The 13,815-nt window shown below is 44.9% G+C and overlaps 2 protein-coding genes across 2 annotated transcripts in view; one reads left to right on the top strand and one right to left on the bottom strand.

The window, feature by feature from the left end:
- The window catches only part of PTX3 (pentraxin 3), a 6,556-nt gene extending 5,807 nt beyond the window's left edge, over nt 1–749 (bottom strand). The window contains exons 1-2 of the mRNA XM_045297654.1: nt 573–749; nt 15–131 (exon numbers count right to left, since the gene is read on the bottom strand). Coding sequence (XP_045153589.1) covers nt 15–131; nt 573–702 — 247 coding nt within the window. The 5' untranslated portion in view covers nt 703–749. The remainder of the gene's footprint in view (nt 1–14; nt 132–572) is intronic.
- VEPH1 (ventricular zone expressed PH domain containing 1) overlaps nt 1–13,815 on the top strand; it is a 295,014-nt gene that overhangs the window by 79,405 nt on the left and 201,794 nt on the right. The window contains exon 5 of the mRNA XM_004704124.3: nt 9,143–9,309. Coding sequence (XP_004704181.1) covers nt 9,143–9,309 — 167 coding nt within the window. The remainder of the gene's footprint in view (nt 1–9,142; nt 9,310–13,815) is intronic.

The raw sequence follows: 13,815 nt of genomic DNA, 5'->3' as shown, positions 1-13,815 counted from the left end.
CCCCTGCAGCTCGCCGCGCAGGACTTGGTCCACGGCCTGCAGCAGCATGCCCTCCCGCATCTGCGAGTTCTCCAGCATGATGAACAGCTTGTCCCACGCCGAGGGCTCCCGACGGCAGTCGCACGGAGGGGCTAGAGCGGGACGCAAGCACACCGACACGCGGTTACGCGCCCACCCAGGCCTTCCTCGGACGGGCTTGGTTACAAAGCTGACCTCCCTCGGGGGCCCCCAGGTCACAGTCCGTCTCCATCATCATCCCCCTCCCCCCTGCCTCCTATTAAAGACGCCGACAGCGAAACGGTGTGTAAGGATCCATTCGTTCAGATGTTTCATCCATGGAAGTCTATGACACAGCCGTTGTTTGCAGCACGGACCGGTTAAACACCGGCAACTCCACACGGTTTAACTCAGCCGGTACCGCTGACCGATGGAACTTTCCCAAAGTGCTGCTCTCATTTGCAAAACAAATTTGGGGCTGATCTCAATGGCTACAAAACATGTGCCCACTACTCAGACCCGCGAGATAGTTATTCTAGCCCAGGTTAGCAGAGACACGGTTATGGTGAACTTACGGTCTTCCGTGGACTGGATTCCGTTGTCTATTTCGTTGTCCAAGTTCACGTACATCAGTTCGTAATCATCGGCGTTCTCAGCGCACACCGCGGTCCAGAGAGCACAAACCAGGATCGCAGGGAGATGCATAGCTGGAGAGGCAGCCGTCCTGGGCGACTTCGCACAGCCCTCCAGAGGGGACGCAGCCAGGGGCTGGCAATCTGGATGGAAGAAATGGACCGTGAGCAGCAGGGGCTGAGCGCTCTTAATAAAGCCGGGGAAAGCCGCCCTGGACGGGGATGAATGAGTAACGCCAGTGGCGCTGGGGGGCCGGACGGGGAGTTCCCCGGGATTTGCTGGGGGAGGGGGCGGAATGGGAGAGGAGGGCGTGTGGAAGTTGCACCACATTAACCGGGAAGGTTGATTCTGCAGTCCGATTGGTGGGAGTGGTGTCAGAGAGGAGGGGGGCGGGAAGCGGGCACCGCGGTCCCCCCTGAGGGTTTGATTTAGTAACTGGATTTGCTAACGTTGAGGAGTGCTGGCAGCCTTAGAATAGGGAAAAAACAATTCAGCAGGGACAGAGATGTGTAGGCAAGATAATAATTTCGGTGTTCTTATAATTTCACAATGTGTGTGACCAACGGAGAACTCCACCCGCCCCCGTCTTCATTTTTCACTTTCCTTAGACTACTGTTTGAGAGGTCTAAACTGGGAGAAAGTAGACTGACTCCAAGATATAACAACCTAACAAGAATGTCTATGAGCAGGAGCTAAGTCCCAGAGTTATCTTGTCTTTAATCCTTCTGAGTTGTGACTATGCTTCAGTAAACACACTTTTAAAATGAGCAACAGCACATCAAAACGAGATAGAACTAAAGTGGGAACAAGCTGGTGGAAAGGAATACATATGTGTCTGTTCATAGGCTGGAAATATGGGGAAATCGTATTATTCTCAATTTGGATGGGGCAAAGCCAGGGAGAGGCAGGAGCCCAGCCCCTCCATAACTGCTGGGGAAAGGCTGGATGGGGGTGGGTGGGGCACAGCCAGTGGCACTTAGCAGCAAGCATCCTCTTCTAAAAGTAAATTTGGGGATTCTTGCTTCTGTCAACATATTTAGCAACCTAAACGGAAAACACTCTGGTAAAACACAGAGAGAAATGTGTTTACATTATAATATTCATAAAAACTGTAAATGTACAAATGAACTCCCAACAAAATACAGGACATATATGCAGGGGTCAAAGATAAAAAGAGGGAACCAAAATCAAGTACAGTAGTGCAAAGAACCTGGAGGCAAAAGGACATTTATAGAGGTCTAAATACAATCATGTACATATGTAAATATATATTATATATATAATGAGAGGGACTAGAACTATGTACTCACATCTATATGTTAAAAGTTAAGGTTGCAGATGGACATTGGGCCTCAACTCAAGTACTCCCTTAACACAAGAATACTTGGTTCTAACAATTCAGCACTCTGTGATGCTCACCTTCCCAACACAACCACTGAAGACAAAATGGGTGTATAATCAAATGTGGTGAAGAAAGCTGATGGTGCCTGGCTATCAAAAGATACACGTCTGGGGTCTAAAAGGCTTGAAGGTAAACAAGTAGCCATCTAGCTCAGAAGCAACAAAGCCCACATGGAAGAAGCACACCAGCCTATGTGATCATGAGGTATTGATGGGATCAGGTATCACATATCTAAGACCCAGAATAAACCATACCCAAGGTGAATTGGAGTGGAGACCCAATGCCCATCTGTAGACAATTGGACATCCCCTCTCAGAGGGGTCACAGGGAAGAGATGAGCCAGTCAGGGTGCAGTATAGCACAGATGAAACACACAAATTTCCTCTAGTTCTTTGGTGCTTCCTTCACCCCACTATCATGACCTCAATTCTACCTTACAAATCGGATTAGACCAGAGCATGCACACTGCTACAGATAAGAGCCCGCAACACAGGGAATCCAGGATAGATAAACACCTCAGGGCCAACGAGGAGAGTAGAGATACCAGGAAGATTAGGGAAAAAGGGGGAATCGATCACAAGGATCAATCTAGAACCCCCTCCTAGGGGGACGAATAACAGAAAAGTGGGTGAGGGGCAACGTAGGACGATGTAAGCTATGAAAATAATAATCTATAACTTATCAGGGATTCATAAGGGAGGGGGAAGAAATGAGGAGCTGATATCAGGGGCTCAAGTGGGAAGAGAATGCTTTGAAAATGATGATAGCGGCATATGTGCAAACGTGCTTGACACACTGGGGAATGTATGGATTGTGATAAGAGATGTAAGAGTCTCCAATGAAAATATATTTTTAAAGTTATAAATGGCCAAATCATGAAGAAGGAGATGGCCTTTAAACATTTTATAAACATATTCAACCTCCCAAGTAGCTAAAATACAAAAGTAATACAAGAAAGATGAGATATCGTCTCATACCCCATCAGTTTGGCAAAAATGAATGTCTGTCATGAAGAAATGTTAGCAACGATGTGGAGCACCAGCTACACCCTGCTGGTGGGTGTGTGGATTGCTATAACCCTGTGGTGGGCTGGCCCATATCCTAACCCCCAACCCTGTGGAGATCTCATGTTATTTTTCATAGCAAAGGATAATTAAGATAGAAATGAGGTTACAATATGAACTAGAGAAAAGTCCTGGTGGCACCGTGGTTAAGTGGTCAGCTTAAAGAGCTGCATACCACCAGCCCCTCTGAAGGAAAGCAATGTGGCAGTCTGCTTCTCGAAAAACCCACAGCTTTGAAGACCCTAGGGGGCAATTCTGCTTGGTTTTACAGGGTCACGGTGAGTCAGAATTGCCAGAATTAGGTTTCACACACACACACACACACACACACACACACACACACACACATGCACACGAATGGGGTAGAAGGTAATGAAATATTTCCAGGAACTTCTTGCTTCCAGGGTTCAGTTCACACGGTTTATGCCAAACAAATGATGTTTCAAGACGTCACTGCCATGAGTTGATGGCTGTAAGCAAGCTCTCTCAGTAATGCATTTATGTTCATTTCATTAGGGTGCCAATTTAATAAAACAAAACAAAAACCTTCTTGAGCCATTGGAAAATAAAACTAATATTGAGATCAGAACTAATAATTTTTAATAAAACTCAAGTGGACGCCTTCCCAAATCATTGATGATTTGCAACAACTTTATGAGAATGCTGCTCTATGTTCAATAAATCTAAACCAATTTGTAGATGGATCAAGCATTATAGGAAAGGTAGGAAAGACCTTGAAGATGAGTCAAGCCAGGAAAGCCCATCAACCTGGATAAATAAGGAAACTGGCTAAAGTCCAGGAACTGACGCAGAAGACCGTAGATTGCCCATTGATGCTATTGATACCTACTGATGCTGGGATCTCGAATGATTTCACGTTTCAATTTGAAAAGAAAATCTGAGTCTCAAGCTTTCAGCTGATGGGTGCCAAAATGTGTCATGAAGACCCACTAGCTCAAAGAGTTAATCTTTGCATCAGCCATTTAAGCAAGACTGAAAACCAATGAGGATGATTTTATGGAAGGGACTGTAACCAGGGTGGAGTCTTGGATTTACCATTCGATCCAGAGAGCACATTTCCATCACGTCAATAGCTTCCTGCTAGGCCATTCAAAGTCAAGGCAGAGTTTGTCACCACTTTGTAGGCCACTGGAGATCCCCTTGCAGAGGGGTCTCTGGGAGGAGATGAGCCAGTCAGGTGCGATGTAGCAACAATGAAAAATGCAACTTTCCTCTAGTTCCTAAATGCTTCCTCCCCCACCACCATCATGGTCCGAATTCTACCTTGCAAGTCTGGCTAGACCAGAGGATGCACACTGGTACAGATAGGAACTAGAAACACAGGGAATCCAGGGCAGATGATCCCTTTAGGACCAGTGGTGTGAGTGGCAATACTGGGAGCGTAGAGGGAGAGTGGGTTGGAAAGGGGGAACTGATTATAAGGATCTACATGTGACCTCCTCCCTGGGGGATGGATAACAGAAAAGTGGGTGAAGGGAGACATCGGACAGGGCACGATATGAAAAAGTAATAATTTATAAATTAACAAGGGTTCATGAGGGAGTGGGGACCGGGGAGGGAGGGGAAAAATGAGGAGCCGATGCCAGGGACTTAAATGGAGAGCAAATGTTTTGAGAATGATGAGGACAATGAATGTACAAATATGCTTTACACAATTGATGTATGTATGGATTGTGATAAGAGTTGTAGGAGCCCCTAATAAAACGATTTTTAAAAAAAAGAAATATAGAGACCAAGATGGAGGATATGTCAGGAAGTCTACCTCCATATTTTGATATTTTTGTTTAAGAGAAGTCGCTACGGTTTTAGAGCAATAATCTCAGACTTGTAGTTCTATCTGAAAGGAGCTCTTGTGGTGTAACCATTAAGCATTTGGCTGCTAATGAAAAGGATGGTGATTCAAACCCACCCAGTCGTTCCACGGGAGGAAGGCCTTCTGATCTGCTCCCGTAAATATTACACCCCAGAGAAGAAGCCTATGCAGCCGTTTTACTCTGTTACTTGGCATCGCCGGGCATAGAAATCACCTTGTGGCCACCTAACAGAAATAACAGCATGTGAAAACATGGAGATTATTCTACATTGCTGGGGTGGACCATAGATGATCATCCTTAAAAGTGGGAAAGGGAGGCAGTGTCAGAGAGATGCTATGTTGCTGGTTTTAAAGATGGAGAGAGGATCATGAGCCAAAGAATGCAGCTGGTCTCTCAACAGAGTAGAATTGTGCTCCATAGAATTGTCCAGAGCTGACTTTTCTGAAGTTGGTCCTCATACCTTTCCTGAGAGGCACCCCTGGGTGGACATGATCTTCTAACCTGTTGGGTAGCAGCCCAACATGTTAACCACTTGTACCAAACCCAGACACGCTAGGTGGCTTCATGAAACTGGACAAACTAAGGCTATGGGTCCTCCCAGGAAGAAACCCAACCTTGACTGTGGCCCAGGGAGACCTGTGTCAGACTTCTGAATCACAGAACTACGAGACAAGAAAGGGAGTTCTTTGAAGCCGGTGAATGTGTGGTGATTTGTTAGGACAGCTCTAGAAAAGAAATACAATCACAGGGCAAACAATTTTTCAACATCTAGCAACTCAACTCCCAGAGACATATGCACTGCTTCGCTCCTCAATCATGTGGTCCAGGAAGGGTCAGCAGGGACATCACCAGAGAGCTTGTTAGAAATGCAGGCTCTCAGGTCCCACTCCCAACTTCCTGAATCCATATCTGTGTTTTAACAAGAACTCTGTTGCCATCGAGTCAATTCTGATTCGTAGTGACCCTGCAGGACCAAGTGGAACTGCCCAGAGGGTTTCCAAGGCTGAAATCCTGATGGAAGCAGATTGCGACATCTTTCTCCTGCAGAGTCCAAGTCTCTGGTGGGTCCAAGCTACTGGATTTGCTGTGAGCAGTCAAATCCTTAACCACTGCCCCTTTCAAAACCAGTATGCCTACATGATTTCTATACACATTAGACTCAGAGGTCCTGTTGCAGAGAACAGTTCCCCCAGTTATCCAGAAAAGAGACGGGTACAAAGCTGTAGCACTGGAAATGCCTTTCAATGGTAGAAGGTATAGATACATTTGTATAATGGAATACCATAGGGCTCTGATAATATTAAAGATGTAGTACTGAATGGAGAAAGTATCGAAACAGCATACAATACTGCTAAAGTTTAAAGATATTTATTGATTTACAACACACATTGAAATGTAAGAGTATTCATCAAAGCCGTAAACACTAATCAATTCGGGAAAAGAGTAGCACCTGGGGAGAACATGAAATGGATGGGATGGAAGCCGTTGTAGCACAAGGTGAAGTTGTGGTTAAGCCGCTGAAGGACACACCTGTGATCCTTATGGTACTGTCTATACTTGAAATGTGGCTTGAGATATTTTGTAATTAAAAAGAACATATTCACTTATGAATGGAATTTATGGGATTTCAACACCAAACGGCCTTCATCAGTTTCTAACTTTAAAAATGTAGTTTCTGTGCATTTCTTGTGTTATTTGATCTAATTTATAGTCGGTTGAAAAGGTCTAATCTGGGTTTTCACACCTTGAAGGTCTTAAGTGAGTGCCGCACCAAACAGCCAAGAGGAGATTACAATCACAGTCTTAATGTGAAAATTTCAGGAGTTGATCAGTGTCTGTGTAATTAAGTTCCAGCAAATAATGTGTTCAGTTGAGCTTGATGTGATATTCAAAAATCCTTGTCCTTTCTGTTCACAATAAACAGGAAGCAAAATGTTTCACAAGAGACACAACATATGTATGCACACATACATACACATATATACACATTTTATCTACACATATACACAATATATATGTACATATATACAGATATGTATGTATTTTAAAGCCTGAATATTTTGATATCTTGTGGTCTGTAGGCATGTAAGTAGAATCGGTTTGGGACATTCTATAAGCCACCAATGGAAAAAGAAATTTGTTGTTTGTCATGATCCAAATACATTTTATTTGATTCAGAATCAAATAACTTTCTGCATAAAAAGAAGGACATGGAGTGATGTCAGTGTAGTGTCTGACCTCTTCCAACTTTACAGGGGAGGAGGAAAGAAAAAACAAACACCATTATCATCTTCAGCTGCCCAAGGCCAATTCCTACTGCACTAAAATCAAACAGGCTTCTTCCCCTTACCAACGTTATCAATTCTGACACCAACTATCTCTTCCATTGCATTCTCTACCTCTCGGTTGAGGTCCATGATGCACTGCAATGGCTATAACAGAACTCATGGAAAATAATCATGGTGGTGCAGTATGGAGTTCATTGGAGAAGTTAGCAAGTTACAGTTCAGGTGAGAAATGCTCAGGATAAGATGTTCTGTCAGGACAGCCTCTGGTTGTACCAGCCTGTCTCTGGTCCTCATTTTCTTTGCCTGGCTTTTCAGCCTCACGGAGCATTGACCTTGTCCCTGCTTTTGCAATATTACCAAGTTCTTTTAGGGCTGCCAATAAATGACCAAATGGGATACCACTCCACCATAACCCCCAGTGCAAAGGTGCTCAGCTCTAGCTCCATAAGTCAACAAACCTAGATCCCCCTAGTTGAGCGGTTGGAGACACCCCACTCCACAAGCCAGCCTCCTGCCTGAAGGTTCTCAGCTTTATTTGTTCTGCGAGTTGGGAAATCTTCCCATGTACCTCATGCTCTGGCTCCTGATGCTGCCGCCGCTGCTGCTGCTGCCGCCGCTGCTCTGGTGTCAAAACTGTTCTGAATGGAGAGGGTTCAATGAGCAGGGACCTCAGATTCTAAAGGACTTGCTGCACTCCTGACTCTTCTCTTTTGCTGCTCGCACAATCCTCCCTTCTTGCTTCTGAGACAGCCGCTTCTCTATTCAGCAGAATGGCAATCGCCATGAGTCCCATTAACAACCACAGACAACCGACTTTTATCAATGTCTTCTTCCACCTTCTCTTACTCAAACCCATCAGGAAGTGGTCGTCTGTGGGAGTCACAAAGACCTTGGCTAGCAGAGCCATGTTAAATAAATCACTGTCCTGCACTTTCTTATTAAACGTATCATTGCTATTCTGGAAATGCTGACCTTGTTTCTTAATGCTCAAAGCTAAGTATTCTCTATACATGAGCATGTCCTCACCATGTAATGAAGTCTACGTATGTGTAATCCCTGCTTATTTGGTTCTTTCTGTGTACGTCTTCTATATACAAAGACAATGTAAACTAAATAGAAGCAAGAAAATTCGTGTTCGAGAAACCAATTCCTCTGAGACAGTCAAGTGTTGGGGAGGATTTTGAGAGAGAGAGAGAGAAAAAAAAATCCATACCATGAAGTGATCAGCAGATGTTTCCCATATGTTCTTTGCATGCGAAGTCGGCGCAGTTTATGTTTTCTTGAGGCGTTGCTATTTTGAATGCAGTTGTCCATCCATGTCTTTGAGGTAAATCACAATTGACAAATAAGCTTAGTCTAAACTTCCCTTGAAATAGTGCAGAAATTGGGGACTTAAATTTACATAGCTATGCTCTTTTAAAAAAAACTATTCATAAAAATATATCATAGCTTCCTTATGTCAGTTGTCAGAACAATGCCTCTGTATCTCTTAGGAATGTGAATACATTCTTCTGCATTTGTTGTTGTTGTTGTTGTTGTTGTTGTTTTCAGGTGCTCTTTGGTTTCCTATCGATGCCATTAGTTTGTATGGACGCATCATCCCAATGTTGCTCCTCCTTAGAAATTCTTTATCAGAACTGTTTCCTCCTCAAGGGCGCGATCAGATTACTGTCAGACTGTGGCCTTTTGCCCACGGTGTATGACTCAGAGAAAAAGTGCCCGTTTTATCATAAAACATTCCCTTTTATGAAATCCATTTGAATCATGCTTTCGTGATTTTTCAGAAGACGGTACTGTGCTATATTTAGCAGAAGACTGCATTATTTAATAATGTAAGTGTGAAGGTGGCTATGCAGAGGATAATGCTGTTTTTATGACTCCTAAGCCAATAAACCATCATTTCCTTGTACGTTTCTTGGACAGGGAATGCCATGCTGCTGCGAATCCTCTCTGCTGTGTACGAAAAGCATCCTCAGCCCATTAACAGGCACCTAGCAGAGCTCCTTGCTTTGATGCCTCAGCTGGAGCAACCAGAGCGGTACCACCTTCTGCGGCTTCTGCAGGCAGCAGCCAAAAGGAAGCAACCGGAGGTAACAAAGCCCTTCTGTGTAACGGTCCACACCAACAGGCCTGTTTGGGCATATGTGGATGGCATGTGTGCTTAGGGCTTCCTCTCTCAAATGACTATCTGTATCCAGCTACTTTTTCTAGCATCATAGAAGCGAGGAGGTGATGGGCAAAAGTTGAGTAATCAAATACAACAAACATTCAAACGTGTCCTTGCAGCTGGTTAACTAAAAGCCAGCTAACGCTTGGAGTCTGTCGTTTCTCTAAGGCAGAGACCAGTGCTCTCTTGATTGATGGGGAGATTAGTGATGAGCACAGAGCGTATGGTCCAGATCCCCCAGTTTGGACTCAGAGGTTACAACAGTTCCCCCCCGCCCCCCTTCCTCGGGACTCAAAAGATTTAACAATTAGGATGTGCTTGCTTATCAGTAACAAAACAACCAAGCCCCACTTGTTTAAGAAATGAATTGGCTCAGGTGACAGGTAAAGCCTTCAGATAAGGCTTGATTCAAGGGTTCAGATAATGAGAACAGAACAATTTCTCTGGAGCCACAGCTCAGAGTTTGATTCCTACATTTTGGCTTCTATTTTCTCCAGGCTATATCCTCATAGTTCCTAGATAGGTGATAGGAGCTCTCTAGGAGCCATGCTGCTTCTGTCTCCAAACCATCCACACCCAAGCATAAATCCTCATATTCTCAGTAATGAGGACATATGCTGTGTCTCAGAACTTCTCCAGAACCACGAAGATACCCAGCCAGAACCAAGAGGCTTCTGGCAGAGAGGAAGAAGGAAATAGATTCTGGAAAAACCAACACAAGTGCACAAAAAAGATGAATTCTTGACTCAAAGTTATGGTTGCACCTACGTGCCATCATCCGAACTGATGTCTTATTTTCCTCGGAATCTGTAGCTTTTTATCTGATGATACTTGGTAAACATTCATAGACTGAGATGGAATTAAACAGAATTGAAAGTGCTCTGCAAATGTATAGCCAGGGAGGAGTAGTGAACTCTGGTCTCAAGGGGAAATAGGTGCCATGAAGCCCCACAAAGGGAGGGGCCTCCATGGCAGACGCTGAGGAGTGAGAACATTATAGCAGATGGAACAAAGGCAGCGGCCCTTCAGGAAGTAAGAATCCTGCGAGTGAGAGATGGAGGACAGGCATCCCAGAGAGTTTTCAAAGAACTACCTTAAGAAAGTTGGGCCTATCTCCCCTTTATGATCACTGAAGACAAATGGGTGCATAAGCAAATGTGGTGAAGAAAGCTGATGGTGCCCAGCTATCCAAATATATAGAGTCTGGGGTCTTAAAGGCCTGAAGATAAACAAATGGCCATCTAGCTCAGAAGCAACAAAGCCCACATGGAAGAAGTACATTAACCTGTGTGACCACGAGGTATGGAATGGATCAGGGATTAGGCATCAAAGAACAAAACATCATATCACTGTAAATGAGGGGGAGTGCAGAGTGGAGACCCAAAGCCCATCTGTAGGTAACTGGACACCCCCTTACAGAAGGGTCACGGGGAGGAGAACCGAGCCAGTCAGTGTGCAGTGTAGCAACAATGAAACAAAAAACTTTCCTGTAATTCTTAAATGCATCCTCCCCGCCACTATCATTATCCGAATTCTACCTTACAAATCTGGCTGGACCAGAGGATGTACACTGGTACAGATAGGAACCGGAAACAAGGGAATCCAGGACAGATGATCCCTGCAGGACCAGTGGTGAGAGTGGTGATACCAGGAGAGTGAAGGGAAGGTGGGGTAGAAAGAAGGAACCGATTATAAGGATCTACATATAGCCTCCTCCCTGGGGGATGGACAACAGATAAGTGGGTGAAGGAAGACATTGGACAGTATAAGACATGACAAAATAATAATAATTTGTAAATTATCAAGGGTTCATGAGGGAGGGGAGAGTGGGAGTGGGAATGAGGAGCTGATACCAAGGGTTTAAGTGGACAGCAGATATTTTGAGAATGTTGATGGCAACAAATGTACAAATGTGCTTGACACAATTGATGTATGTATGGATTGTTATAAGAGTTGTATGAGCCCCCAGTAAAATGATTTTTTTTAAAAGAAAGAAAGTTGGGGCCAGATTATGAAAGGTTATTAATATTATGCTCAGAAATCTTGGATTTTATGAAGGGACTTCAAGCCTCTCTGTGTAAATCTGTCCTCAAAGGATTTTCAACAGGAAATGGCATTCCCGGTTCTACATTAAAGCAAATCAAACCAAAACAAAAAACCAGGTGACAAATAGTGGAGAAACTTGGATAGAAAGTGGGAAGTTAGGAAGAGAAGAACAATACTCATTCATCCAGGACAATTTGAACAATGTTTCTTAGAATAACATGAATCTGATGATTCCTGAGTCTGGCGGTGATGGAAATGAGGAGCAGGTGGAGAATGGAAGGAGGGAGGGCCAGAGACTGAGATTTCTGTTTGTTTTGGTGAGAAGATCTCAGATAAAATGGACAGCTAAACTGGAACATAGGAGGAGGAGTGAGTTAAATGGGACCATTGATGAGTTTGTTAGGGGACATAGATTTGCATTAAAATCATTGAAAATCAAGTCATCGGGGCCTGAGAGCGGCAGCTCATTGTCATCAGCGTGTTGGTGATGGGTGCAGCTAGAATAGTAAAAGATATTCCAGGATATAAGTATGAAGCAGACAGGGGGAACAAAACTTAAAAGTTACCAAGAGCACAAAGTATCAAACATTAAGGAACAGCAGAGGCACCTGAAGTTTTGTTACCACACAGGTCCCCGGGCCCTCCCAGTGGTTCTGGTCAGTTGCCCTGCGATTCTGCCATTTGCACAAGCTCCCAGGCAACGCTGATGCTACTGGCTCAGAGACCACACTTTCCATATCAAGGCCAGCGTTTGGGTAGAGGCCTGGATGTTTATGTGCTATGGTGCACATTTTCACTTCCCCCTTAGAAAACTTCATTGCCCTTCTTTTTGAATCTCTCTCTTTGCTAATGGACTCTAAGCCCATTAAGGAGCAGAGGGTTCTTAATGGGTCAGTAGGACTGTGTTTCCTTGGGGACAGTCCTTTCCCCACTTCTGGAGGTTAACTCCCACCCTTGGCTCACAGCCTCACATCACTCTGGCATCCACACTTCTGGACGTGTCTCCTTCGCTGACTTTGAGCCTTCCTCCCTCTCACAAGGACCGTCATGATTATATTGGGGAAAGCTGGATAATCCAGGATGATCCTTCCATCTCAAGATTCTTCCTTTGATTCCATCCACAGAGTCCCTTTTGCCAAGTAAGGCAACACATTCCCGGGCTCCAGGATTGACCTCTTTGGGTGCCGTTAAGTATCTTACCACAAGTAGAGATGCATTTTCAGGTGCCCTGGGGAATAGAGAGAGTGAGTAAACAGCCAAGTTAGATTTTAGAAAGGAGACCAACTGTTGTTGCTGCTATTGTGGTCATCACTAGATACCATTGAGCTGGCTCCAACCCACAGGGACCCCAGTAGAACTCAACCCTGCCCCATCCTGCGCCATCCTCTCACTTGCCCCTATGCTGGAGCCCATTGGTGGCCACCAGCTTGTCCATCCATCCCCTTGTGGGCCTTCTTCTGGTTCGCTGCCCCTCTGCTTTACCAAGCATGATGTCCTTCTCTAGGGAATGCCTCTCCTGATGTCATGTAAAATGAAGTCTCGCCATCCGTGCCTGGAAGGAGGCATCCGCAAGCCATTTTATCTGTAGTCTGAGAGCAGGACCGAAACAAGCCATTTGGGGGAAAGTGTGATCAAGAGCAGTTCCTGGTGGATCGGGGAAGGGCCATCCATCAAACTTATTTCCCAAGGGGTAAAGGCAGGCTTGAAGGAAGTGAAGCCAGGATTGAGGAGGGGACTTTATTGATATGACAGGTGAGGGAGACTTGGGGTCACAGGGGAGTCTAAGAGTGAGGGTGACACCACATGTGGCATTCAAAGTGGCCATCAATGACTGCCCAGAGACTCGGGGCAGGGTTTGTGAGGTCATGGAGACCAGGCCCCTGCTCACTTGCTGGCCTCCAGGACACCTTTCGCCCAGTATGTGGTATCAAGAACTAAGAATAAGTGGGATTTGATGCCCCAGGGACCTTCAGGTGGGTGCTCTCTTTCCATGCACATGCCCTTCACATAAATGCCAGGTTCTCTGCCTGGAATGCCTCCCTTGTCATTACCTACTACCTCTGCTTTCACACAGGAAGCCCCAAATCTTCCGGGATTCACCCTCTCCCCGTAGCAAATAGCACATCATAGCAAAATAGTCTTTACTGGTCTCTCTGTCTGGATTCTGACAGGAATGCTAAATCTCCTCCCGCAAGTCAGAAGTAGTCATTTCTTACATGAATGAGTCCAAATTTTACCTAAACTTGCATGGAACTTAGTCCCTCAGAATGGATTTTTTTTTTTTTTACATCCACATGGGTTAAGCATTAGTTTACAAATTATAAGGTTAGATGTTCAAAGCCACCAGGAGGAAGATGAGGCTACCTGTTCCCACGCGGATTTA

Source organism: Echinops telfairi, unplaced genomic scaffold (genome assembly GCF_000313985.2).
Source record: "Echinops telfairi isolate 266 unplaced genomic scaffold, ASM31398v2 ScPeMD7_7420;HRSCAF=8458, whole genome shotgun sequence".
NCBI classification, from domain to species: domain Eukaryota; kingdom Metazoa; phylum Chordata; class Mammalia; order Afrosoricida; family Tenrecidae; genus Echinops; species Echinops telfairi.
This window is presented reverse-complemented; position numbering and strand designations above follow the sequence as displayed.